General features: G+C 46.1%; 2 protein-coding genes across 3 annotated transcripts; one reads left to right on the top strand and one right to left on the bottom strand.

Annotated features, from left to right (window-relative positions):
• Positions 1-151: 151 nt before the first annotated feature.
• Positions 152-11,468, bottom strand: NUP85 (nucleoporin 85). 2 transcript variants are annotated; one of them, XM_058817305.1, is made up of 19 exons: positions 11,248-11,468; positions 11,061-11,154; positions 10,405-10,567; positions 9,981-10,051; positions 9,603-9,646; positions 8,811-8,880; positions 7,805-7,926; positions 7,348-7,482; positions 6,923-7,045; positions 6,466-6,597; positions 5,990-6,096; positions 5,631-5,714; positions 5,389-5,454; positions 4,769-4,920; positions 4,569-4,686; positions 3,193-3,293; positions 1,536-1,687; positions 893-979; positions 152-313 (listed from the first exon to the last, which is right to left on the bottom strand). In XM_058817305.1, exons 1-19 carry the CDS (start codon positions 11,278-11,280, stop codon positions 212-214), a joined length of 1,956 nt encoding a protein of 651 aa, XP_058673288.1. In that variant the 5' UTR covers positions 11,281-11,468; the 3' UTR covers positions 152-211. The 2 variants fall into 2 exon arrangements, with proteins under 2 accessions (XP_058673288.1, XP_058673289.1); XM_058817306.1 differs by lacking the exon at positions 6,923-7,045.
• Positions 11,469-17,102: 5,634 nt separating this feature from the next.
• On the top strand, positions 17,103-24,601 carry SUMO2 (small ubiquitin like modifier 2). Its single transcript, XM_058817189.1, has 4 exons — positions 17,103-17,349; positions 18,691-18,822; positions 21,809-21,880; positions 23,387-24,601. Exons 1-4 carry the CDS (start codon positions 17,329-17,331, stop codon positions 23,447-23,449), a joined length of 288 nt encoding a protein of 95 aa, XP_058673172.1. The 5' UTR covers positions 17,103-17,328; the 3' UTR covers positions 23,450-24,601.
• Positions 24,602-27,054: the final 2,453 nt, after the last annotated feature.

The following is a 27,054-nucleotide window of genomic DNA, read 5'->3' as shown; positions in this document are numbered from 1 at the left end:
GAACACGCAGCCATAACGGTTTGATGCAGGTCCTTCATAAAAGGTTTTAAAAAAGCCTGTGTAAAGGCTTTTTTTGGCCTTTTTTTGTAAAGGCTTGTTTTCGGAAGACAAGAACAAATGACCTAGCAATCTGCAAAACAAAACATTTATTCTTAGAAAAAGTCAGTTTATGTACAGCAAGCCCCAGAGGAGGAGGAACACCCTGCAGTCTTCAAGACCCTTCCACGGTGCCTTCTTTGACGATGACCCGAGCCAGGTTCCGTGCAAGGGCGAGTCTCAGCATTTCCACTTTGGTTGTCTCAACATCATCATCCTGCAAGAGAGCAGAGCCTGGGGTAGGGGACTGCACACAGTGATGAGCTGGTGCCATGGTCTGTCTCAGGGTTGGGAAGGTGAAGATGCAGGTCAGTGAGAGGTATTTACCTGTTACAGGGACCTCCTGAGAAGAGCAAAACCTGCATTTCCTACTTAATAGCTCAACCCAAGACAGCACTTTTCATTCCCTGGATGCTACAGGGCTTTGCATGTGCAGCAAATAGTTCCCTGTTCTGTGCCTGGAATGCTCAGAGCCAGAGCTGCTGGATGGCAACACCTCAGCTCTTCATTGCTCACATAATGTGCAATTATTTATCTTGGAAGAGCATCACAGTCCAGTGCAAACCATCAGAACATGAGGAGTAGGAACACTCCTGCACTGGGTTCATAAATATTTCAGTCTCTTATGGATGCTCTTATTTGACTGCCCTGATCCCACTGTGCCAGTCTCTGGGACTTGGGCTGTCCCTCTCCTATGACCTCACCAGGAATATAAATGCAGAGTTTCCCTCCCTGACCCTTCCCACAGCCCTCCTCACTTCATTATCCAATTGTCCTCAGAACTGAACAGGGTTACCTGGAATTTCTGCTTGTCTGGATTCCCTGCTGTCAGGTCTTCCAGGCATCGCATCAACTCATAAGTCTGCTCTGCTGAAAATATGACCTGTGGAAATCAAAGTATTTACTGAAAAATATCAAATTTAGAAACATCACACAGGTTAAGAAGATAGTGCAGTTGAAGAGAATGCTTTTACACTCCCACAGCTCCATTCTGACCCCTGAAATCACAGGATCCAAGGATAATTCAGGCTGGATGTGACTTTGGGAGGTCTCTAGTGCCACCTCCTGCACCAAGCAGGGTCAGCTATGAAGTCAAAGTGGCTGCTCTGGGTCTGTAATTGCTGAATTATTCTTTTCTTGATGGATCTTAAAGAAAAAACTGTGCTTAGAACTGGAACAACCTTCAAGCCAAGTACCCAAAGGAGCTGAACACAGCGTGTGCTAAAATTACCAGAGCAGATGAATTCCACTGCTGTTGTAACAGCAGGGAACCAAAGTAAGAGTCAATTTATCCCCTCCTGGGTCCCTGTGTGCTCCCACTGCTGGGACACTCGGAACTGCCACGGACAGGTCTGGCAGGAGCAGGAGGGTCACCACTTTGAGTTCCCTGGTCAGGAACAAAGAAGGGGCTCCCAGGGGGGCTGTGAGCAGGACCTGACCTCCTTCTGCTCCAGCAGCGGGAGCGCGTCCGTGAGCAGCGTCATCCAGAAGGAGCAGGGCGCGATGTGCGCCGTCATCAGCGTCAGCAGCAGCCGCGCCGCCTCCGCGAAGCGCTTCTCGCCGTAGAGCCGGTGGAACTCCCGGTACTTCCCTGCACAAAAGGAGCCGTCAGCAGCTGGGCCTGGGAGATCCCTCTGCTCCCACAAAGAGCCAAAACGAGCCCAAAGCAGCCCCTCGGGGTTGGGGATCTGGTGCATGAAGGAAGGTGACAGAGCCTCCCTGAAAGGGCAGCCACACCCTGGGTTTGCTGTTCTGGGTGAGTTTCAGGGTTTGCATCAGACTGGTCAGGGCTGCTGCTACCCCAGGCTGTGTCTGCAGGGGAGCAATGCCCCAGTGGCTTAGAGCAGAGAAAATGTCCTTTTTGAGGTCACAGAGTATCAGGAGGTCTGAAAAGCCACACCTCTTCCTTGGCTGTTTAAATGGAAACTGGAATCTCTGTTAGTAGGGAAAGTTCTGCATTTGCTAAGAATTAGTGAGATCAATATCCAGCATGAGAGAAGTGGCTGAGGATGGAAGTGGGGCTCCTTCTGTATCCACTAAACTGTCACAATACTGGAAGTTAATGATTCCCATTCAGATTCACCTTGACTAATGCTTAAGCTCAAGGCAGAGACATGGGGAATTTGTCCAGCAAAGATAACCAAAGGTTCTAAAAACCTTAAGGGAAAAACAGGCAGAAATATTTTCAGGCCTTTCAGAATTGTTTAGAAACAGCAGAAAGGGAAAAGGCTTCTCTGGGGTTAACAGTTACCAGATGATGCTGGGCATACAGAGCTGAGGGATTACCAATTTGATAAGTCATGCTTAACTTCTAGACCTAGTTCAGGATCAGCTTTAATGAAGGAAAATCAGTTCTGGTTTTGCAAGCTGGACCAAGTGGAAACAAATAAAGCTCATGCTCACCCTCCCTGTAAGGGTGGTATCAGGTAGAGCGGAGTCAGTCCAATGCTGACAGCTATTCCAAATTCCTATCAGATTCTGCCTACTCACAGCATCACAGAAATCAATTTCCTGTTTTGGTCCATGAATCAAAGGCCAGATCAGCTGCAGGCAGAGGGGCAGGTTACCACAGCCTGCCTTGTGCCAGGCAGGAGAAGGAAGCTGTGGTACCTGAAGGAAATGAGCTGGAGGCCCTCACTGTCTCTGTCACAAGTGCTCAGTGAGAGGGCAGAGAGGGCTCTTGCTCCAGTGAGCTTGACTGGCACACTGAACCCACACACTGGAAACTCTGGAGAACTTGGTAAAATTATAACAAGGTCAACATAACTTAAAGCAGTGGATTGCTTTTCCAATGAATCCCCTAAGGCCATCTGTTAGTATTTCAGACCCTCTCAAGGTAGTGATACAGTCCGGAAAAAGAAGGAAGAAGTTTGGAGTGTCAGACTTGGCCTGTCCTGCTCAGAGCAGAGCAGGGACCTGGTGTGAAGGCAGAGGTAAAGGCCACCCCTGGTACAAGCTGCATCCCAAAGCACATTCACCATTTGCTTTCCCCTCATCACTAAACCAGGAGCCAGCCAGATGGAAGGAAGCATCAATGCAGTAATGCCATGGAGTTCTCCACAGCAGAGCAGCACGGACCCTGCAGGCAGCTCTCACCAAGGAACGTGAGCCGGTCACTGAGCAGCATGGACGGGCCCAGATTGTCAATGAGGTCCAGGTCAGAGAAACAGCCCTTCTCACAATAGTCCTTCAGGAACCTGGGGAGAAAGGGGAACACAAGGAAAGCTTAGAGGGGAGGCCATCATGCACATCCATTCTGTGCCTCCTAATCCCTTCCCAGAAAACCTGACTGGACAGCCCAGTTCCATCTTAATCAACCTCCCCAAGGGATTTAGAAGTTTCTGGAAGTGGCCAAGGAACTGGTGTAATGTATATTTAACAGACACTCCATTGATTCTTCTGCATTCTGTGGTAGTTGAGATCTATTTTTTAAAAGGAGTAAATGAAGGAAGGCAGGCAGGAAGCTGAGGCCGGTGGATGCATAACTAACACTCTCAGACCATAACAAAAGCTCTGTTTTTCTGCTGTGTAAAAAAGTTGATAAACAGCAGGAACAAAAACAATGCTAAAAGCTTTTCATCTGTTTTGTCACAGCCTCCATTATGCTGCTTTCTGCAGAGCTGCTTCCTGTGATTTTTTTTTCATCCTTCTGTTGAAGGAAATGTAATGATTCCCACTCCCTCAAATAACAAACAAAAAAACCCCAAACCTCAGATTAGCAATCTCTTACCACTCATTTTGCCAGTGTTGAAGACAGAGTGTTGTCTGGCCACCTATCCAGAGTGTAATTTCAAAATTATACTCTAACTATGCAGGGACTGGTCTCTGCCTATTTCCAATTAGCAAAACTCACACGACATGGATTGTTAGAGATTACAAAGCATAAAGAGTTGCCAGAGCTTTTGCTGAGGCCTGAGCCAAGTGTCAGTATTGTCCTCACTTTGATAACAACCCTCCCGCTCCAGGAAAGGTCAGGAGTTTTGAGAGGCTCATACAAAGCCACGATAAAATCACTCATTGATACAAATTTTTAGTAGAAACAATGAGATTTTTAGTAGAAATGGTGGCTTAAGTGACTGCTACTGGCTTGTTTGGAAGTGAGGTGAACTTGATTATAAAAAAATCTGCTGAATAAAGCACAGGTGGGGACAGCCCCCTGGGTCACTGTCCAGCCCATCAAACAGCTCTGTCACAGCAAGTGAAGGGCAGAGCACAGAAGCTGTTAAAGAAATGTTTATCCAAGTAAGGTCTAAGGGGGTTGGACTCTCAGATAAAGTCAATCTGTTTTGCCTCTAGATGTCAGGAAGGAAAACAACAAAGGGAAGGCACAGCTGCAGGGGACAGCACCCAAGGGTGTTGTTTTCTGGTCCAGAAGGTGCCTGGTCCCACCTGCAGCAGTGGGAGCTGGCCCCTGGCACAGCAGGCACCCTCCCTGTGCCCCAGGCTGGCTGGGAGCCGCTGCTCAGCCTCACCTGTCCGAGATGAGGGTGGCGAACGCCGCGTCCTTGGCGCGGATGCTCCAGGACAGCGCCGAGCCCAGGCGGTTGTTGCGCAGAGCCTTCATGGCCATGATCTTACAGATGCTGCGCACTGGGGGAGCACACAAAGCAGCAATTAGTGCCAGTGGCTTCAGCTGGAGCGCTGAGGAACAGTGAGACTGAAAATGCAGCACCTTGCTCATGCATCTGCCTCTGCTCACAGATCCTCAGCACCTTGAGGGCCTTCTGCTCCGTGCTGAGCGGGATGCGCTCAATGTGCAGCTCCAGGTACACGCGGCCGAACTCCGGGCAGTGGTCGAAGTAATCCACCCCCAGCTGCCAGAGGCTGAGAGAGGGGAAAAATCACCACCATTCCAACCCCAGCAATCTTCAATGAGCACAACAGTAAAGGCCCAAGGAGAATCTGAGCCTGCATTAATAACTGTTAGCTGTGATTAACTTTGCATTCAGTCCTGAAATGGCTTCTCCTTTCTACCTCACACCAGTTCCCTGTAACATGACTTTGGAATGCCTCGACTTTGGAATGTGTGTAGCTGGTAAGAGCTTCAGTGCAAGGCATTCTGCACAGTGTCTGTGCCCAGGTCATGAGGTGTGAAGAGTTCTAACAGACAGCTTTTGTCTCCATTCAGGAAGGGAAATGCGCCAATCTTGTACAAACCCCAAGGGACACCTCTGCTGAATTCTAACAGTGGCTGCTCTAAGTTTTGCCCTTTTACTTCATGAACATGCAGTTATTTGTTTTGGCTGCCTCAGTCTAAGTCTGTCCTATAAGTAATAAAACAAAAGGTGATACCTGTGATGGGAGAAGAGTCCTGAGGCATACTCCAGCAGGAGGAATTCACGCATATTTGAACCAAAACTGGAGGGAAAGAGAGCAAATATCCAGATATTATTATTTGCATCTCACTGGAAAAATCTGATTACTTTATTTCACAAGTACTATCCACTTCTGCAGTATGTTTCCTTTTGGTTTTGTTTTTTTCCCTCTGGGCTATCTTAATCAGTTTTATTCAAGTAATGCAAATAAATACTTACTAGAGATTGTGAGACTGCAGGAGTTTGCAGTGATCCAACAGGTCGGTCAGGTGAGCCACAAACCACCAGTTGCTCAGGACAATGCTGTGTTTGAAGCAAAAGAAAAAATTAAGCCTAACACTGCCAAGGACTGTGTCAGGTTTTCCACAGGCATTTCTTACAAATACACAGCTCTGTTACAGTGCAAGGTCTGGCTGCAATGTCCCAGACCTAATGGAATACTTTTAATTGCTGCTAGCTTCATGTATTTTTGCTGAATTCTTGGCAAGGATGTACCTGTACCTCTGTACCCATTCCCCTGCCCCAAATACACAGAAGCAATACTGTAGAACTAGAGAATCAAAACCTTAAAACTCAACCTGCATTCCTTGATCACTTGATGCATTTCAAATTCAAAGGCTGCCATTAAAATCATGTCTAGAGGCTCAGGGCTGCTCTCTCCACCCAGGAACAGGTCCATGCTAGACTGTGGAACGAGATGACAAGACAAAAATGCAAAAGCAAGACATTTGTTTGGATGTAGCAGTTATTTTATAGGAAATAATAGGTCATGGAGGTTAAACACATTAACAAAATGGAATTGTCCTCATTTTAGCATAGGGGACTGGGAAAACAATTTGCAGGAACAAGACTGGCAACGTTATGACACTGAGAAGTGACCCATTGAAAAATGGGGCTTCAACAATTATTTGTCAACTTTATCACTCTCCTAGTCCTTTTACAAACTCCAGACAACATCTTACAGGCATCTAGCTGCTGTAAGACTTTTCCCTATGTTTTTCTTTCAGTTTGGTGCTTGAAACAGTGGAGACTATTAGAATATTTGATTTCCTACCTGTGCATAGAAGCGCAGCTCCATCGGCTTCACCGTGGGGTGGGAATACAGGAGCCTGGTGACCAGGAAGTGATACCAGGTGGTCATGAGCTCCTTCTTCTCCAAAATGGCATCCTCATCTCCCAGCAGGATCTAATGGGACAAAAACACAGCAGGAATGCTGCACACTCAGTGATGGACACAGCTGCACTCCAGCTCTCCAGAGGCATTACTCCTGTTCTGCAAAGGTGAGGATTTATTCAAAATTACATAACAAAAATCTTTCTCACAGCTCAGTTTCCAAATCAGCCTTAGACCTTGGACAGGGAGGGAAACCCAACTACCCAGCCTGGCAAACCATCAACAGAGGACAGGAGACATATTAAAGTTACTTATGGCTACACTGGGCTCCTGAAATCCACAAGGACAGATTCAATACTTTAGTCCAAAGTCTCCTCTGTTCCCAGCAAAAACACACCTTGCAGATGGACTCCATGTGGGGATTGGAAGCAAAAGTTCCATCCTGTAGATACCTCTGACATTCCTCATGCCAGTGCTGCCACTTCAGCTCCAGCTCTGTCAGAGTCTGGGTGTTGCCAAGCTGAACAGAGGGAATACAGAAATACAGGGAATAAAGGAAACACCAAGTCACATCAAGCTTTTGGGCCAAACTCACAGTAATTCCTGATAAAAAGCTAAACATGAGGTTGCCTGTCATCTTTCTGTGTTGATGTGTCACCTAACAGACTTTTATCTGAATTGTTGGGTCTTTGGGCAATTCAAGAACACAAATATTGTTACTGTAAAGGAGTAAGACTGAGATGTTCTAATAAACTGTTAGAGGGGACACAACCAGGTGGCTTTTCCCAACAAACTACATGAAAAAACACACTTTGTACATACACTGGGCACAGGCATCTTCTTCATCAAGTCATCCAAGATTTTGTACATGTTCATGGATGCGGGATTGGCATTGGCTTCCTTGGAGAGCAGGTGCCGTGCTTCGTCCATCCGGCCTTGGAGCACAAAGACATCCACCTGCAAAAACCCCCTGTCCATGAGCTCCACACTGGGCAGGATTATGGAGCACCCAGGAAAGGGATCAGAGGGGCATTTTAACCTGTAATTCAGGCAAGGGAAGTGGAGTTAAAATGTTTAAACTGCAGGCACTACTAATTCAAGTAACAGTGTAAGGTTTGACCTCTATGGGCCATGAAGGATGAGGAGGGAATGAGAATGGCTTCATCCTAAAGCCCACACAGGCAGACAGCACTGAGGTGTTGTGGCCAGCAGGGAAGAGGAAGGAAAGCACAGACATGAATTCCTGTTGTTTAAGAACCTTCCAGGTGATGATACTCACCACATTCCAGAAGAGCTTGTGCTTGGAAGGACTCTCACTGCTCAGAACTTCCCGGACCATGCTGTCCACGTCACACACGTGCAGCCGCACCCAGTCCAGGAGGCGCAGCAGGAGGGGCCCAGCTGTGCACACACATTGCCCTCTGTCAGTCCCCAGGGCTTGCTCCCAAACTGCTCTCACACATTTTGTCACAGTTTGACATCATTAGATGAGATTTACTGACTGGATTTCATCTGCCATTCCCAAATTACAGAGTTCCTTAAGCAAAGAGGCCCTGGGAGCACCCAGCCTCTGGCAGGTTTTCCTGGGGCAACACGGTCCAGTAGAAAACCCAAACTTGGAAAAAATAAAAAGTGAGTGATCCAGATCATAAACCTTGTCATGCCAAGAGACAAACAGAATATTTCTGTTTATTTTAGCATCATTTCATTATTACTAACTGAATATGAGGAAGAAATTTGGCACTAGGTGATTAATTTAGGTTAAGTAATCTGTAATTTGTGAATCTCTCCTGAATTCTGGGACTGTGTAAGTAGCACATTTGTTTGCATAATATTATTTCCTTCAAAAATTATTTTCTACTTTAAAATGCCAATGTAAACAGACTGACTTCAAAAATGGCAACCTATAATTAAAGGAGTTGTATCAAATCTGTGTAAATGTCAACTGGCATCGACACATTTGATGTTTAAAGAGATGTTTTAAGCTTATAAATGAAATAGATTGGCAACTTTTGATATCCCTTCTCTTTATAACCTTTCTGACAAAGAAACAATTTAAATCAGAGTGAGGAAGAAAAGTAGAAGGCAAATTGAATAGCTTGACATAATTCAATATAAAGAAGGCAATTAACTGAGGCAGAAGTGAGTTAAAAGGCTTATTGACACTCTGCATATCTCTAAAACATTAAACTATGACACAGTGAATATGATATACATTTTAAACAAATTAATATGCAAAGAACAAACCCCCATCAGTCTTTACACGAGGATAGTTCATGGCTCACCTGTAGCTGCTTCCACAAACAGAATCTCACACAGGTTCCAGATCAGCTCCATTGCAGAGAGAATGGAAACCTGAAGGAAAGCAGGGCCAAGTTTCAGAGCTAGTCATTATTCCAGTTGGGTTTTTTAACCACACAATGGCATCTGCTGTCCAGAGCAATCAGTTCTTACAGAGAAATATCACATTGACAGTTCAGACATAAAAATTAAAAGACACATGCCAAAATTTCACACTTTTTTTTGTCAGAAAACACTGACATGCTGTAATGAAATGCAGCAATAATCTGTCACCAATGAGCAACCTAGCTGGTCTTATTTTCAGCCTTTCTGCACTTTTAAGACTCAATACAAACATCAAAGGAAGAAAGAGCAGCCAATGAAGCAACATGACTGCAGCTAGGACAAAATTGGTGTGAGCACTCTGCTCCTCCCAGGACACTCCTGTGGATGTGACAGGTGAACACCCAGAGGCTCAGATGCAGCTGATTGGAATCTGAGACTTTGAGAGGTGAAACAGCACATAGCAAGTCTGAAACATTTCTTGTCAGCTTTGGGATGACAAGAAAACATCACACCTACAACAGCAAATATGTTTACAACATGGCAGTGAATTGAGGTGTTGGGCATCTTTATTGTTTTAGAAGTACAGGAATTAAGTATTTAATTCCACTTATTCTTGGTCATGAACTGTGTCCCATATACAAGGCAGAGTTAAATCTGAAGAGCCTGATGCCACAGTGGTGGCCTGGTGAATTCACCAGCCAGTAATCCACGTCCAACCTGACAGGACTTACCTGAGTGCTGTACTGGCCTTGCAAGGCAGGGTCCCGGGTCGAAACTGAAGGAAAAACAAGGAAAGTCAAAGAGCAACATATTTACATTTGATGTTGCTTCTGAGCTTTGATAGCTTTCCATACATCTGCCACATGAGATACAAAAAGGCTCCAAGTCCCCAGAAAATCAGTTACAATACGGTGGGAAAAAAACAGTCCATGACCAGATTTACAAAGCACCTTGGAAATCTCCAGCATGGAAACAGAGTCCTGGTAATTACTGAAACCTACACATGCTGTTGTACAGCAGTTGCAATAAGTTACCATTACTATCCTACTTTCATAATTGCAACTGGTGTTTCCTTTTCCTGCAATAAGAGAACAAACAAACAAACTTACCAGCTGCCTGGTGCATGTCCTCCATGCAGGCTCTTATCACTGACCGGTAGTTTTTACTCACTTGAACCAATCTGCCAAACACAAAATGACTTTGGTTGGAGGGAGCTGTTGGAGTTTTTGTGTGATGACCCCTACAGCCTTGCAAGTTTCTCTGCCGCAGCAACTCCCAGTACCTGGGTGAATCCATCTGGAATCAGTGAGACTGTGCCACACTCTACCAGCGTAGTTATTGGAAGGATCCGAGCCTTGATTTGTAAAATCCCCCCAAAATGGTCATTCTATCTGCCCCGCTGCTGATTCCAGAGCTGGTAAAAGCAGCCTGGCCAACGGCACTTGACTCACTGGAGGCGTTTATCAGCCCCTGGTGCTGGTCCCCGGCTGGAGAAGACGCAGCCGCTGCCTCCCACTCTCCCCATCCACTCACTGCGCCTTCCGCGACTTCCCCGCCAGTTCCTCCTCGCTCCGCTGCAGCCCCATGAAAATCCCGTGCGACTCGTTGAAAAGTTTCCGCAGGGTGTGGATGTAAATGTCCTGGTCCCTGCGGACCACAAACACGTGGGAGGAGCTCGGTGCTCCATCGCCGGTACCTGCAACAGAGCCCGTCAGCGCCCGGGCAGCAGCGCCCGCGCTGCGCTCACCCCAGAATCGGGATGGGCATAGGGAGCGAGCAGGCGTGGGGAGCGGGATGGGCATGGGGAGCGGGACGGGCATAGGGAGCGGGATGGGCACAGGGAGCGGGCAGGCGTGGGGAGCGGGACGGGCATGGGGAGCGGGATGGGCATAGGGAGCGAGCAGGCGTGGGGAGCGGGATGGGCATAGGGAGCGGGCAGGCGTGGGGAGCGGGATGGGCATAGGAAGCGGGCAGGCGTGGGGAGCGGGATGGGCATGGGGAGCGGGATGGGCACAGGGAGCGGGCAGGCGTGGGGAGCGGGATGGGCATAGGAAGCGGGCAGGCGTGGGGAGCGGGATGGGCATAGGGAGCGGGATGGGCATGGGGAGCGGGATGGGCATGGGGAGCGGGACGGGCGTGGGGAGGGCGACAGGCATAGGGAGCGGGACGGGCATGAGAGCGGAACCCACCTGCGCGGCCGAACAGGGTCTCGCACACCAGCACCTCCGCGGGGCCCCAGGCGAAGCAGAGCTGCCGGGCCGACGGGTCCGCGCCCGGCACCACCTGTGGGGGGGACGGTGTCGGTCAGCGGCGCCCCGGCCCCGCACCGCCCGCGGCCCCGCAGCCCCGGCCTTGCCCTGCCCGCCCATCCCGCACCACGAGCGGCGGCTCCGTGTCCGGCTCGTCCATGGCGGCGGCCGCGCTGCTCCCGCTCCCGCCCGCCGGGGCTCCGGAGGCCCCTCCGGGCTGCCCGCGCCGCCGCCTGCGCGCCCCGAGCCCCCGCCCGGCCCGGCCGCTGCTGCCCCGGTGGAGCCGCCGCCCGGGGACGGGAGGGGACAGGGAGGGACCGCGGGTCTCCGCCGGCTCGGGACAGGCGCCACCGCTCGCCCCGGAAGCGCCGCCCGTTCCCGAGGCCCCGCCGGGGCGGGACAGACCCCGCTCCGCCCCCGCTCGAGCCGCCAGCCCTGAGGACTGGGGCGGGGGATGGATGGATGGATGGATGGATGGATGGATGGATGGATGGATGGATGGATGGATGGATGGATGGATGGATGGATGGATGGATGGATGGATGGATGGATGGATGGATGGATGGATGGATGGATGGATGGATGGATGGATGGATGGATGGATGGATGGATGCCACCCCATCACAATCTGCCTCATTTTCTTGTCAGGACAGATTCAGTGCTGGGGTAGCTGTGCAGTGATGTAGCTGGTCAGTCAGTGTTCACAGATTCACTGAATAGCTCCGTTTGGAAGGACCACAAACCCAAGTCCAAATTCCCTGCTCCAGCAGGCTCATCTCAGAGCGCGTGGTACTGGATTGTGTCCAGACAGTTCTGGAATATCTCCAGTGGGGAAGACCCCGCACCCTGTCTGATCTCTGTCCAAGTGCACAGCCACTAGCACAGTGCTGTTTTCATGCTCACTTCATTGAGTGATTGCTGTGGAACAACCCATGTCTCCTATTTCTTTATGCATGTCAAAGACGTGCAGGCTGAGAAACCTCTGGGATGTTGAAGGTGATGCTCTCTGGAGCTCTTGGGCATTGATAAAGCTGACAAATCAAATTATGTGCTCTGACTTCAGTGAGTTGCCTGCAGGCTGGGGAAGGACTTGTAATGAAGCAGGACTGAAGCAGGAAGAACCCCCTGTGCCTCACTCACTCACTCACTCAGGGTCCAGGAGAGGTCGATATCCCCTGGACACAGGGCAGAGGAGCCTTCTGAGGCTGCTGGAGGCTCATCACCTTTCTGTTAGCACTGAGAGCTCACCTACCATGGTGCTCAACTCAATAACCTGGTGTGATAAAACACTAACAGCATCCCGCTTCTCTCCTTCCATTCTGTTCTCCTCTCCACTTCTGTGGACTCCTCACTTCTTGCCTGTGCTAGCCAATAAGCAAATTCTCCAGCAATATACTTTTTAAGACAAGTATTAGCAGTGCAGTTTTGTTGGTCCTACAGCTGGAACCAGTCCCTCTTGGGCTGGTGCCTTCCCAGGACACTCACTAAAAATTAACTTTTCAAGAAAATGTAAATCATTTGCTGTCCTTGTATGACAAATGCTGCAACACTCCATAGCTAAATTGCCATTTTTTATTTATCAGCTGCTGCATCCATCATTTCCAATAAAAATAAAGCCAGCAGTTCTCTGGGAAGAACATGTCATGCAACCAGTCATGCTGAGAAAAGGAAGTGGTGTCTGCTCAGGTCAGAAGGAATGAATTTTTGCAGGTAGAACAAATTAAACATTCTGAAAGCTGCTTGAGAAACTGAAGACTCATCAATTTTAAACCCCTCACTGTTTATCATGGGTAAGGGTCTGTGTTTTGTTATTTGAAGATGTGCCTGTATTTGAATCTCTGCTGTACAAAGTCAAATTCACCTCTTGTCTTACACAATGGTGCTGCTCTGTGCTGCAGACTTCTGAGGATGCTAGTGGGCATTCCTAGATCCAGAATACCATTCCACATGTCCCTAAAAGGCTCTAGATGCAAATCAAAACCAGATGTCTGAAAATGCAAGGCCTCCTGCCACTGTTCCTCAAGGCTAAGGTGCTGCTTTTATAACTGCAGCAGTTTCTTGTGAGTGGCAGAATATATTTAGAATATCCATGCAATACTGTGTAGAGATCCACTGTGTGGGAGGTGGATCTAGGAGTGGGACAGTGTCCTCTGCTGCTCCCAGGTCCATCTGTGTGAAGAGACACTGAAAGCTGGAACTCTTTGATCCTCTCCTGCTGTCTCTTGGCACACAGTGTCCACTTTGCTCACTCCCTAAAAGTGTCTGTGGCTTTTCATATCCGCAGCATCTGTTGTTCTTAAATGGATGATTCCTGTGGAAATCATCCTGGGAAAGGTGAGTTTTAGTATGAAATCTTGACATTTTTTAGTCCTCTTGAACACTGGCTGCAGCTCTGCTCATACCTAGAAGGGAAACCTTCCTGCTCACTTCTCAAGGAGGCTTCTGTGCCTCTCCAGTCTGTATAATTGAGCAGAATTGGGAATTTCCATGTCAGCATGGAACTTCACATTGCTCAGAAAGGCTTGAGAGTATGGGCTGTGGATCCAGCAAGGAAAGCAAAGAGAAATTGTGTGGTTTACAGTCAGGAGAAAAAGAAAAAAAAAGTCTGATGAGGATAGCAGTTACCACCTTCTGAAACAGGAGGTTTGGAAGCTATTTGGGGAACAGAGGGAATGATCAGCATCATGAACAGGGAAGGCACAGCACAGGCAGGGCTGTAGGCAAAAGGTATTTTCTATTCCCAGGGCTAAGCCAGAATTAATGAAAAGCAAAGCCTGAGTAAAGCACTCAGACCTGCAGGGTCTGAGCCAGTAACCTCGCTCACACCTCCAAATTACTGTGTGCTTTCAGTTCTTGCCTTGGACTCAGTGCAAAATAACACCCAGTTTTAAAGGGGCTGGACTAGGTTTTGTAGGCTAATGCTTGCTGATGTGCAGGAGCACACACCTTTCTGCCTGCAGCTGCTTTGGTGTCAGAAATGGAATGTTTTAAAATCCCAGCATGAAGAGCATATATATGGAATGCCTGTGTTCCCTACCCTCTTCATCAGAGGGTGGAGAATTAAGCCAAAGAGCCCTGCAAATTCTTCCTTATAAAACTGCAATACAAGAATGAAACAAATTTTAAGAAACAGCACGTGGAATTTTTTTCTCCCAGAGATGGAATTTCTCAGGAATTCTCACCGTGAAGCTTCCCCATTCACTTCCCTTCAGCTTGGTGCATTGAAGAGGAGGAGCTCAGAGGGACAAAAAGCTTTGCTTTGCTCCCCTCTGCTGCAGCCCACACCCTGCAGGAGTGGGGCCTTTGTAGTTCCCAGTGTGGCTTCTCCCCCCGCTGCTCGCTCCCAGTGCTGCTGCCTGGCCAGTTCCTTTGCAGGTTTTAGCACTGATTATTGTCAGCTCCAGTTTCTCAGAGTTTCCTCCGTTGCTATGTAAAAAGAAAAGCCACACAGAGATGAGGTTTGTATAAACCTGCTCTGTGATTTGGGATCTGTTTGATTGGTGGTGAGACCAGTGCTGGTGCAGCTGAAGCCATTTTCAGCTTTTCTGAGCACATCTAACTCCCATATGTTCTCACAAATTCTAGAGTATTTTCCTGTCTTTTTTAGCACACTTGTTCTATTTGTGAGGCTGCCTTAATGTGTGTCTCACTTGGTGCCATTCCTGCCTTCAGTTCTTTGATGCCATGCTCAGGTCTTGGCCAGTTTCATCCCACCTTCCCAAAAAATCCTCCTCCTGGGTCTGCAGCACAGGGATCTTCAAGGAGGGAGGGGGAAGAGTGACAAGAACAAAATACAACAGGACCATCAAACCCCATGATGCCCTTCCACACTTCTATGTGACATTGCATCATCTCTAAAAATAGAACTTAAGGTCCATTGGGAATCACAACTCATCTTTAGTTCTGTAAAGTATCCCATGGGTAGTTTTTTGTAGTTTTGCTTTAAAAAGCTCTGGATGAGGTAAAGGGTGGGGATTAAGGTGCTTTGTTTCCTTTTTCTCACTAGTAGTTCTATTTCTTTGTGGTGATGATAGACTTCAGAGGGTCCAAACCAAGTTGGCCATTGCTTTTCAGAGCTCAAATAGAAGGAGAAGGGAGATTACAGGAGCCTGAGGCATCACACATGAAGGGAGATTTGGGTAGAAGTACATGGTCTTCCCAGCCAGGGTGCTTCTCACCTCCCAGTACCTTAAACAAATAGAAACATAATAGCACGAGTAATTAAGCACAGGGAAAACAGGCAGGATCAACTGATTTATCTTTTGATGATAAATCAAGTAAATTGACACAGGTGGGAGTGGAAAAGCAGAGCTCAGAGGATGATCTCTTTGAATCGCAGTCACAATTTGAAACAGCATCTGTTGCCTTCTTAGGTCAAACAACATGTCTGTGTCTGGGGTTTTTTCAGAATTGACTCACTAAGACTTCAGGAGGAGTAAAATACTAAAAGAAAAAGGTTCTATGAAATTTCAGGCCAAATTCTGGACTACAGGGGATTGTAAAAGACCACTGTTCATGTTTTGTGGAAGCTCAGGTGGCTGCCTGGGACATCCTCCTGCCTCACAGTTGTGCCATTTTCTCAAGTGGGGACTCTGATAAAGGTTTGGCTTCAGCTTCTTCTCCCCAGTTGGTGTTACTCTTCTGCAATTTCCAGAAAATGACAGGAAAAATCCAATCTGTGCTCAGAAGGAGAGAGCTGGAATGTGAAGTAACAAGACAAAGGCAGAGCAGAGGACCAGAACAGACAGTGAAAAGCAAGTCTGCAGCTATGCCTGTAAGTGAAGTTTCTCTTCAATCAATATTTCACTACGTGAGCAGTTTATTCATGACAAAGAACATCTCTGAAATGGTGCAGAAAGTTTTGTCTTGCCAGGAGCAGGGGGTGTGTGACCACATGGCCACCTTGGTGTCATGACTCAGAGCGCTCCCACACAGAGCAGGGCCAGTGTGGAGTGATGCCCACCTGGAAAATCCATCCCTTGGGGATCAACAGGGATCATTTTTGTGATATTTCTCTTCCATCTACGTGATGTAGAGAAGCATTTGCAAATGATGGTGGCATGTGTAATGCTGATGATAAAAGGCACAGGAACTGTTTTGTGTGAACCTGTAAAATCTCTGGAGTTATTGAGAATTTTCTCCTCCCTTCCATGGAATGAACTTTAAGAAATCACATCATTGGTGGCTCTGACTCACGTAGAGTAATTGTTGGGGGGCTGCAGGTGCTCAGTTCCCTCACAGACACGGCATCTCTCCCACGATAACCCCTCCTCACAGGGACAGCCCAGGGTTTGGGGATCTGCCACGCCATCATTGTCCTCCACACCACAGTGAGGGGCACAAGCAGGAGGGAGAGATTTGATGAGGCAGAGACGAGGGAGAACCACAGCTTCAACGAGGTTGGCAAAGGCCTCTGAGATCAGCGAGTTCAACCTGTGCCCCAACGCCACCTTGTCAACCAGACCACGGCACTGAGTGCCACGTCCACTCTTCCCTTAAACACCTGCAGGGACAGGGAGTCACCACCTCCCTGGGCTGCCCGCTCTCCCGGAAGGTGTGTGCAAAGAACGCCGTGTGAGGCACCGAGGGGGCACTGAAGGGGCACTGAGGCGGATGTGGCAGGCGGCCCAGCGGCTTTGAGGAGATTTGAGAGCATTTAAAATTTGAGGGGGCCAAGGATGCTGGGGCTGGCTAGGGGAAGTTCTGTTCGGGAAGGGCACGGTGCGAGGCGCGGTGCGGGGCGCTGAGGGCGGCCCGGCGGCCATTTTGCGAAGGACAATGCCCGCCGCGCGGGGCGGGGCAGGGGCGCGCGCACGCAGCGCGCGGGCAGCGCGGCCGCGGGCGCGCGCGCGCCCCTCCCCTCCCGCCGCCGCGTTATGTAACGGCCGCGGGGCGCGCGCGCGCTCCCTCCGCCGCCCCTTCCCCCTCCCTCCCGCCTGACCCCCCCCCGCCCGGACCTGGCTCCGCCCCCTCCCCGCGCGCCGGGGCCCAATGGGCGGCGGGAACGCGCCCGGGGGGGAGGGGAGAGCGCGGCGGGTGCGCGCACGCACAGCCGCGGGGCCGCGCCTTGCCCCGTGCGTGCGCGCTCCCGGCCCCCCCCGCCTTCCCCTCTCTCTGTGTCCCTCTCTCTCCCTCTCTCCGCCGCGCTCGGCCGGCTCTGCCCCCCCTTTGTGCGCGCTCCGAGCCGCCCCCGCATCGCCGACTCGCCATGGCCGACGAGAAGCCCAAGGTGAGGCCGGCGCGCTCCGCAGCTCCCGCCGCCGCGCTCGGCCCCTCAGGCGGCGGCCCCGGCCCGCAGCCCCCGCGCCGCCTTTGCGCGCCATTTTCCTGCGCGGGTGGGGGGGGCCGAGGCCGCGGCTCCCGGGGCGGGCGGGGGATCCCCGGGGAGAGGGGGAGCGAGCCCGGGCCGCCTTCCCGCCCTCCGCGGGGAGAGAGGCAGGTCTGGAGGCGGTTGCTGCTGCCTTCCTCCTCCTCCGCGGCCGCAGCATCCCCGCCGGCTGCCTCGGCAGCCGCTGCCCTCACGGTCCCCGCGCGGCTCCGGCCCCTTTGTGCCGCCTCTGGCCCCGCTCGGGCCCGGGGGGGCCGCGGGGGCTCCGCTCCGCACGGCAGGAATTAACAGAGGCCGCCGCCGGGGAGTTGGCTTTTTTTTTTTTTTCCCCTTTTTTTTTTTTTTTCTTCTTCCCTGGCCTTTTTTTTTTTTTTTTTTTTCCTCTCCCCTCACCCTTCCTTCCTTTTTTTTTTTTTTTTTTTCCCTCCCCCACACTATTTTCAAACCTAGTTGGAAGTGGCGAGGGCGCGGGGCCGCGCGCGGGCTGACACATGGCGGGAGCCGGCTCGCAGCAAGGAGCGAAAACAAAGCTGGAACTGGGGGTGCCGGAGAGCCCCGGGCCGGGACAGCCCCGGCCCCCGGCCCTGAGGCCCGGCCCGAACACGAGGGACGCAGCTGGAAGTTGATCCTCCGCAGTTTTCCGCTCCGCGAGGGTCGGGCTGCTTGATGTGGAGTTTTTTTAAACATTTTCTGAAGGAGAAGACCTGGCCCGTTTCAGGTTTTATCAGGCGCTTTAAAGTATCTGCAAAGTTTTTTTTAATAAGGACATCAAACGGTAGGAAAAAGTTTGAGGTGCAATGAGAAAGAGCCTTGCTGCTAGATGGGCGCACAGTTATAACACAAATCAGCTATAACAGATCATAGGTAACTTAATTCCATTCAGTGGGTACACTGGTGTTGCATATTGTTGTGCTTTTAAAAGAAATAACTTTTAAAATTTTTTTAATCTGTTTTGAATGCCTGGCCTGGTGGTAATTCTTCATTGCTAAATTTCCAGTCTACAGAATGACAGCTAATATCAGATTATTTTTTTTGTATGTGGCTTTTTTCCTTTAAATTTTCAACTGAAAAGTGCTGACCTTTATTCCCTAATTCAAGGTTTCAAGTCAGTAAACAGCTTTAATATCTTTATTTCCTCCTTTTCAATAACCTGTTGCACTTTGGTAAAATGTTAACTTCTTGTTTCATACCTTTTTTAAAAAGTGTTGGTTTTTTTTTTTTTTTCTTTTATTTCCTCCACAGGAAGGAGTGAAGACTGAAAACAATGACCACATTAATCTGAAGGTGGCAGGGCAAGATGGGTCTGTGGTGCAGTTTAAGATTAAGAGGCACACACCACTTAGTAAACTAATGAAAGCCTATTGTGAACGACAGGTATGATCTCAGGAGAACGGTGTCTGGGGGAGAGCTGCTCTCCAAGGGATGGAGGAAAGCAGTTGAAGTCTTAAAACTTAAGTAAATACACAAAATGATAGAGATGGAACAGAAACTAATTGTGCTCTGCAGTGCTGTCCTTGGGCTCTGTCACAGGGTGGACTGAGAGGGTTGTGGCAGGAAATGGGTGAAATAAAGATCCGTTGTCATTTATGAAATCTGTATTTATAGGTGGAGGCTTCTGGGAGGTAACTGCTGCTCTAAAGCTCAGAAATATTCCTGTGGAAGGGGTGGGTTTGGGATGAACTTAGGGGAGAGAGAGTTAAGTGATAATCAGGGATTTTTATAGCTCTGAGTGACTTCTTGGACTGTTGGCTTCTGATTGATCAGCTTAATTGTACTGAGATGAGAAGATACCTTGAGAAGGAGCTTGTACATTTAATGATGAGCTTTGTTTTTTCTCTTGTGTCCTGGCTGACAAATGAATCTTCTGAGAGACCCACACACCCCATGTGTTTGCTGATGTGGTGGCAGCTGCAGCCACAGTGAGGCAGCTATTGCAAGTTTTACAAACACCTGTTTGAGCTGAGCTGTGGAGCTCTTCCTTCTGCAGCTCCTGATTTGGGAAATTTTGTCTCTGTTATCCATGATATTTTTTAGTGACTGTCAGCTTTCAAAAAGTTCTACACCTACAGAAGTGTTCAGAATTAGTGAATTTTTAGTTTTTTTTTAAACATAAATACTCAAGGATACTATTGCATACAGTAAAGTCAGTATAAGATACTGGTGCAGCTATTTCATCACCAGGAAAAACCCCTGTGATTCACATAGAGAGTGGTAAAACCTCTTTGGTTTGCCCTGTGCCACAACAGAATAAAAGTAAAGACAGGAAAAATTAGCTCTTGCTGAACATGTGAATGTGTTCTTGTATGGGTGTTCTGTGGAGAAATTAGTGAATGTTGGAAGCTGTGAGTTTGTTTTTCCTACCTCACTCATACAAACTCTTGTTCTATTTTGCAAATCACTGTGTTGCTTTTTCCAGTCATAGAGTGCAGTTACATTTGTCTTTCAGGGAATTTGAGGATTGGTTGTCTATGAAGTATAAAACATTTTGAAGTATCATTCATTCTTAGTTACTTTGAAGCAAGCAAAAGTAATATTCAAAATTGTCTTAGATTGCCAAAATGCTTAAAAAAACCCCAAAACCAAAGCCACCAAAAAAAACCCCAAAAATCAAACAAAACCAAACCCAGGTATCAACTGGAGGAAAAACATCAGTAAATCTTGAGAATGGGAGACATTTTTTCTGATCTTAGTTTTAAGCTAGTAAGTATCCAAAGAATATTTTTGTGGATGTGGATTTGTCTTTAGGTGCTTCCTTCTGAAATTTTGCTGCATGTTTTTCAACAAAAATACATTTGTTCTGCATGTCTCTAAAAGTTAGATTTTATTAATGTATTTATTTACCTAACTAGGACACCTGAACTTAAATCCTTAATTTTGGAGAGGTGATAGAGAACTTAGCAGCTATAAAGGATGATAATCATGTGTTATGTGTAGTAGATCTAAAATGGAATTAAATTTGAGTGACCTGTTGAGAAGACTATTTGTGATTAAGTGGTGAAAAAACCATCCATGGACCATACTTCATGTTTTGTGGAGACTAACCTCACCAAAGGACAGTTTTTCAGTATGTTTTCAGCTAACATTTATTTAGCTCATAAAGTTGTTAAGAACCTGGAAAAAAACAACACTCTGGGAATAGGAAATGCATGTTTCAAGAAACACAATGTCAGAGCAAAGGGCTCAAAGCAAACGTTGCTGTGCAGAAATGTGTTGCTGCCACGAGACTGAGCCACACACTTCCTTAGAGCAGATGATGTTCTGAGTGAGTGCTGCAGTGTCCTGATCATGCTGGAGGAGGCATTTTGCTGTGATCCATAAAGTTAATAAAAAAAGTTTACTCACATTTATTAAAATATTTTTCCTGACAAATCTGCTCCTCAGAAATAATTACTACATTGTTTTCTGTTGTGTGTGACATCCGCTCTTGCCAGGCTGAATGGAGGCTTCTCTTCTAACTCAGAGGTGCCAAAGCACAACCCTGCAGTCCATTGGATTGCCTCAAAACCAGATTGGGCTCTTGGTTATTAGATACTCTGGGGAGAATGGTTAGAACTGGAAAGGAAGTTTGTGTCCCCAAATGTCACTGCCCTGCCTTTGCAGAATGTGTGGGGCTGTAAAATACCCTGCAGCTCTCACTGGTGACTTTGGAGCTGATGTTATCAGTGGGAGAGGTTGGTTGTTACTCCCAAGTTTCATCCTCACCTGAGCCAGCAGACTGAAAAATGTGAGATATTCTTTTAGGGATGGAAGAGGTCAGTAAAGTGAGTGTTGTGTGGTAGAAATGCTTATCCAAAATACTGGCTAATTTCTGGAAGTAGAGAATTCCTTTATTTTTTCCATCTGTGCATGGAAAAACTTGATACATAGATTTCTTTATAATAGGAATTGGAGGTTAAAAAGTTCCCATTTTTTACTCTTTGCTGCTGCAGACTAATTTTGTTGTTGCATTTCTGGAAGAAATATTTTAGAATACCTTTGTTTTTGGAGGAGGTAAAAAAGGAGTGTTGAGTGTCATTGTTGGACATTTATTACCCAGAGTGTTGCACCTGGTTTTTGAAGTGAATTACTCAAAAGCACAGTAAAGCTGCTGGCCTTGGGGTGTTCAGAAATGGCTTTATTTTAACTTAGTCAGTGGGGGCACTGTTGCTTCTCATGAGTTGTTGGACACAATGCAGTGTTTAATACAAAACAGATTGCAGGGATTTGGAGTGAAATGCCTAAAAGTCAGGGCATGAGGGAAGGATGGAATCTCTGGTGGCTTTTAATGATGATGCTGCAATTCAGTAACAAGTTCAAGAGTAAACTGCTGAGAACTCTTGCACCAGGTTTATTTCCCTTTGTGTTGTTTCTCTTTGTCCAGGGGTTGTCAATGAGGCAAATCAGATTCCGGTTTGATGGGCAGCCAATTAATGAAACAGACACACCTGCACAGGTAAACAGCACCAGCAAGGCTAAAGAACTGTTTGAAATTTACTGCAACAGTTGATGCTTCTGTTTCCTATCAAATACTTATGTAAATGTGTGTATTACTGATAGAACTGGATCTTTTTTACCGTTATTTTGGTGTAACTACTTTAGGGTAATTAGAAATGGAATCCAGGACTTGTGGTGTTTTGAATAATAAATCTGTATCACTGTTATAATAATAAAACAGAAAAATTTAAGTACAGTGTACAGATAGTGAGTCCTGTAAGACTTTTACTTTATTGATTCATAGCTCTGAGATAAGGATGGTAAGTTAAGAATTGAGTTTTTCTTGAAGCAATGGCTTTATTTTTTATATAAAAGCTTGCCAGGATGTTACCAGAGAGATGCTGTTTGCAAGCTTGCATTTGTAATACAAAAGTAATTTCTGTTGTTTGTGATCTGAAGCTGTTTCAGTAGCATGGAATTAATGAATATGGTGAAGTTTGGGTTGTCTGTAAGTGTTTGAATGAAGGCCATTCCAAGAACAGAATGGTTCCCTGTGGCCCTGGAGCATTTTTCTGTCCTGCTCCACAGAGCTGTTTAATCAGCCTGACCAAGTGATAGCTTTATCTGCTGTTCAGAACCACTTGTAATGAAATAACAGACTTTAGTTTTCAGTTCTGAGTTTTCCAAGCTGTTGCTTCAAAGATTGTGCCTCTTGTGGCCCCAATCTATGCAACTTTTTAATTTGCAATACTGATAATTGAGGCAACAGGATGATTTTTCTTTTCCATCCACGTTTTGCTGAAGCTTAGACCAGTCTGTGGTAATTGGCATAGACCAGTTTGATTTCCTGAGCAGCAACTGAGTCTGTTTAGAAATATAACTTGAATTAGTTATAGCAGCTCCAGTTTGGTACAGATTTTGTCAGTAGGTGCCATCCCAGGAATATCAACTGTAAAACTTAGAGTGAAAAAAGAGAATGATATTAATGAAGTATTGCTGTTCTTCACTGACAGTTGTTACATGATTACATGCCAAGTGTTTTTAATTTTTTTTTGTGCTTGCTGATCCTTGGTTTTACTGCCTGGTTGGGCAGAGGCTTCAGTTCCAGTCTGCTTCCCCATTGCTGTAGCCATTTGAGCAGCAGCAGCCAACTGGAATTGTGGCAATGTTTTAAGGTAAACTGAGGGAGTAAATAGGAGAACAAAGGTGCAATGGCAAAGCAGGCAACAGAAATCAAATGTTATAAATCTGTTTCTTAGGAGTCACACAGTGTACCCTGAAGTTAGTACTAGAATTCATTCTAGGTCAACAGTTATCAATTGGCTTTTTTTTTTTTTTTCTGTGCAGTTTCTTTGGTTTTGACTTCAGTGAGTTTTGTTAAATGCACAAAAAGGTGGTGGTGGAGGGGAGTGGGGCTTCTCTGGTTAAGTAAACATAAAGTCAAGAACTGTAAGAACAGCCCAGGCTGCTGTAGAGATGTGAGAAGAGTTAAAAAAAAGCCCTTTTTTCTTTTTTTCTGCTGTAGTTGGAAATGGAGGATGAAGATACAATTGATGTGTTCCAGCAGCAAACAGGAGGAGTTTACTAAAACAAACACACAAAAAAGAACCTGCTACTTTCCTCTCCAGAACTGTGCTCCCACAGGCAACACTTCACAATTAGAAAAATGAGACTTGGTTCAGCCACATCCTGACTACTGCAGTATAGTTTTCTCTCTTCTCTCTGATTTTTTTTTCTTATTCCTTTTATTGTACATAAAGTAACTGGTGATGTGCACAGGCATAATGCATATTTTTTTTTTTAACTAAATGGCCAATGGTATGTTTTGATCAACATTTAATGGAGATGGGGTGGGAAAACAAACTGGTTCTGTGAAAATGCCCCTCTCTCCGTTAGTGGCATGCTCCTTCTACTTTTACAGAATCACAGAATAAGCCGAGTTATCTTTATATTCCAGTAAGTTATTTTGCTCTCACTGTTCAAAAACAAAAACCTTGCATACCTTGTTTGATTGGATAATTTCAATGTTTTTCTTTTATCATTGTAAAACCAAGGGCAATTTTATAACTTTTTTGTACGTAGCTGTTACATGTAGAGCAATCTCTGTCTAAGTAGGGGTAAATTACTCTTTAAAAAAAAAAAGGAAAAAAAAAGTCCTAGATAGTTTTCCCTTCAAGTAAAACGTCTTGTTGTTTAAATAAACTTCTTGTTTAAAATAACCAGTTTTCTTTCTTTTTCTGTGGAATAATAATACTCAGCAGCTGTATTTCTTTCTCTGCAGCACTTTATGCTTCTCAAATCTCTGCTTTCTCTGTGGTAAGTAAGCATAATCCCCCCTGTCTAGGCAGAAGACTGTTTAAAAAGGAAAGGCTTCCTTGTGGTCTATCAGTCATCAGTTGAACTGGAAATAGAAGTCAGTTTTCTCTTATTTTGATTTTTTTTGATTTTTTTTTGTGAATGTTCTGCTAAGCCAAAACTGTTTGATTAGGCAAACTGCAAAATACTGAATTACTTAGTAATGCCTTTGGGTTGAGCTCTTCTTGTCAGTCTTTGTTAGAAGCATCAATATTGTTGTTACAGTAGTTTATTTAAGACTCTGTATTTGAATGCTTATTGATGTAAACATCAAGTTTAAGAGAGCAAATAATTTCATTAACCGTTCAGTTTACCATGGTATCAAATGGGAGCTGCTTGGAAATGTAAAGCAAAAATAAAAAATTGAGTTCTGTTTTTGGGTGTATTTAGCTATGGTGGTGGAGATTCCAAGCTCTGCTTTACCCCACTCTGCTGTTCTGCTTGGAAAAGGGAAAGAGGCTGGAAGTTCTGGAGGGAGATAAAGTGATGCTGGTGTTTTTCACAAGTCTTTGCCACAATTCTTGAGTTCTTGGGGAACTTCTGGGGGGAAATTCAGAGGTTGGAGTGAAATCAATGGATGTTCATGGAAGATTATATGCCTGTCAAACCCACAGCATTCTCTGATGTCCTAGGAATGTTCCAATATTTTATAGTAAGTTAATCCTTTTTTAGGTATAGATTTCTGAGCAGAAGCCACTCTTTGGTGGTAGTTTTTGTAACAGTTAATTCAAGGAGTGATTATTGCATGTGGGGCCTGTGCCTGCTTGAGCTGAAAGGTTTGTGGCAGAATGATGGGTGTGTGCATTTAGCTGATGAGTTGTGATCTGTCTTCTGTCAGAAACAACACATTTGATGCTACATTAGTTCCATCTAATGGAGATACAGGGAAAATTAACATCTGTTTTTGCAATTGCATTTGAGTCTGTAGCTGAAGAATGTAATCTACTGTGTAGCTTTGTTTTAATTCAAGGAAATGCTACTATCAAGCAGATTACTTCTCATTGTGGGATGTATCTTGCAGACTTCTGTGGTGTTTTGTAGGATTGAAATTCCTTCTTGTGAACAAATGTTTACATATCCAAGTCTGAAAGGCCTATAAAAATCTACTTTGAAGAAGAGGGTGGTGGGGGAATATATTTCAACATCTTCCCTAAGTTACATGTGGAATACATTGCTCTTTGGCTTTAGAATCCCTGGCTTTTAAGCTGGCTAAACTTCTGATATCAGTGTATAAAATTCTTTCAACTTGATGTCATGCCAAGACTTTTCCCAGGAGAAAGCTGTCTTTATCTTGTTTGGCCAAAAAAGGTGTTTGGACTTGCTTTAGTTTCTGAAGAAAGGGTGAGGTCTCCTTAAATACAATTTTTTTTCAGCTCAACTTAAGATTGTGAAGCTCAAAGCTCCCTGTTGTATCTTGCCTTTTACTTTTTATTTCCTGAGGCAACAGAAGTCAAGTGACAGGTACTGAAGAGCTTTTAAAAACAATGTCTTCATTTCCTGAATTAGTCGAGTGTTACTTCATCTCTCCTGAACTTATGTGCAGCATTCACCTACATTCTTCCACTTTTCATCTTTCTGCTGTTACCTGGGCTTGCTTATGTTCCTGAAATGATTTCTCTAACAATGCTGAATGGTGTTATATTAGGTGGTGACCTCAGCCAAAAAGTGTCAAATAGTCTTTTCTGATATATTTTCTTGTTTTTTTAATGTGATCACAAAAACATCTCAGCTTCAGTGACTTAGCTCCTTAACAGCCTCAAATGTTGAATTTCCATTAGTGTAGCAAACTAATGTTGGCTGGTTTCTGATTCTGATACATAACACATTGGTGTAACAGTAATGCAGAAATACAGTCCTTTAAAGAAAAAAAAAAAGAAAATTACTTCTCTTTTTGCATGGTCTTGCAAATACCCTTTTTATGTCAGAACTTGTTTTTGTCTGTGCTGCTCCTGTGGTGCTGCAGATTTACCTGTGGATTCCTGATTGCTGGAACCTTCTGTGGTTTTACTGTGACAGCCTCTTAGGGAAGCTGCTGCTGGGGATGATGATTTGGAAGTGGTGTGGAGTACAAGGATATGGACAATTTGAATCAACTTATTTGGAGTACACTTTGCTGCTTGCCTTGGTTTGTGGCAGTTCCTAGGTTTACCTGGACTTCTGGAAGTCCAATTGTTGGAGGAGAAAGGAAAACTGGGCAAAGAGGTCTTGTCAGGCTAGTTGGGAGGTAAGTTCTTCATGTTTTATTAAACAGCTGGGATCTTTCAAGAGCCTGGGAAAATTACATTATTACCCACAATTTTCAAATAATGTGTTCCAAAGTGATTGCCATGCAATTTAGTTAATATTTCTCCCATGGTTTTTAAATGAAAAAGGATGGAGCAAGTTGTAATTGTTTCCAGTCCCCTGGTGAGTTCTGGTGGATGGCTGGACCCCTTCACCCTGTGCTGGGGGTTTAGTCTCTCAAATGAGTTGTGAACATGACCAGTTATTTAAAAATAGGTTACCAAAATTCTGTCAGGCACCTTAAGTAAGGCATTTTTATTCATGTGCAGGGGAGATAAGGACAGATGGAAATCACAGCTGGTTTGGGCAGTTGACACCTGAAAATCAATGCCTTTGTTTGTCTGCACAGTGGGGATCACAGGCACCCCAGGAGGCTCCTGTGGGGTCAGTGGTAACTGGCCTGAGGTGCTGATTCAAAAGAAGATGAGGAGTGCAAGGCTGCTCTGACATGGAATCCACCAGGCTGCCAGCACTGTAAGGAAATACTCCAAGTGGTAACATGAGAGAGATTCTTGTGCTGGCATATGGAGGTGTTTTTAACAAAAGAAATACCCC

The sequence above is a fragment of the Ammospiza caudacuta genome, chromosome 19 (assembly GCF_027887145.1).
Source record: "Ammospiza caudacuta isolate bAmmCau1 chromosome 19, bAmmCau1.pri, whole genome shotgun sequence".
Lineage (NCBI taxonomy): Eukaryota > Metazoa > Chordata > Aves > Passeriformes > Passerellidae > Ammospiza > Ammospiza caudacuta.
Note: the sequence above shows the minus strand (reverse complement) of the source record. Positions and strands in the feature narration are given on the sequence as shown.

Coding starts and splice junctions, on each gene's coding strand:
- SUMO2 (XM_058817189.1), top strand. CDS start 17,329: ATGGCCGACGAGAAGCCCAAG. Junction 18,823..21,808: donor AAGCCTATTGTGAACGACAG/GTATGATCTCAG, acceptor CTCTTTGTCCAG/GGGTTGTCAATGAGGCAAAT. Junction 21,881..23,386: donor AAACAGACACACCTGCACAG/GTAAACAGCACC, acceptor TTTCTGCTGTAG/TTGGAAATGGAGGATGAAGA.
- NUP85 (XM_058817305.1), bottom strand. CDS start 11,280: ATGGACGAGCCGGACACGGAGCCGCCGCTCGTG. Junction 7,483..7,804: donor ACAAGCTCTTCTGGAATGTG/GTGAGTATCATC, acceptor GGGTTTTTGCAG/GTGGATGTCTTTGTGCTCCA. Junction 5,455..5,630: donor CTGCAGTCTCACAATCTCTA/GTAAGTATTTAT, acceptor CTTTCCCTCCAG/TTTTGGTTCAAATATGCGTG.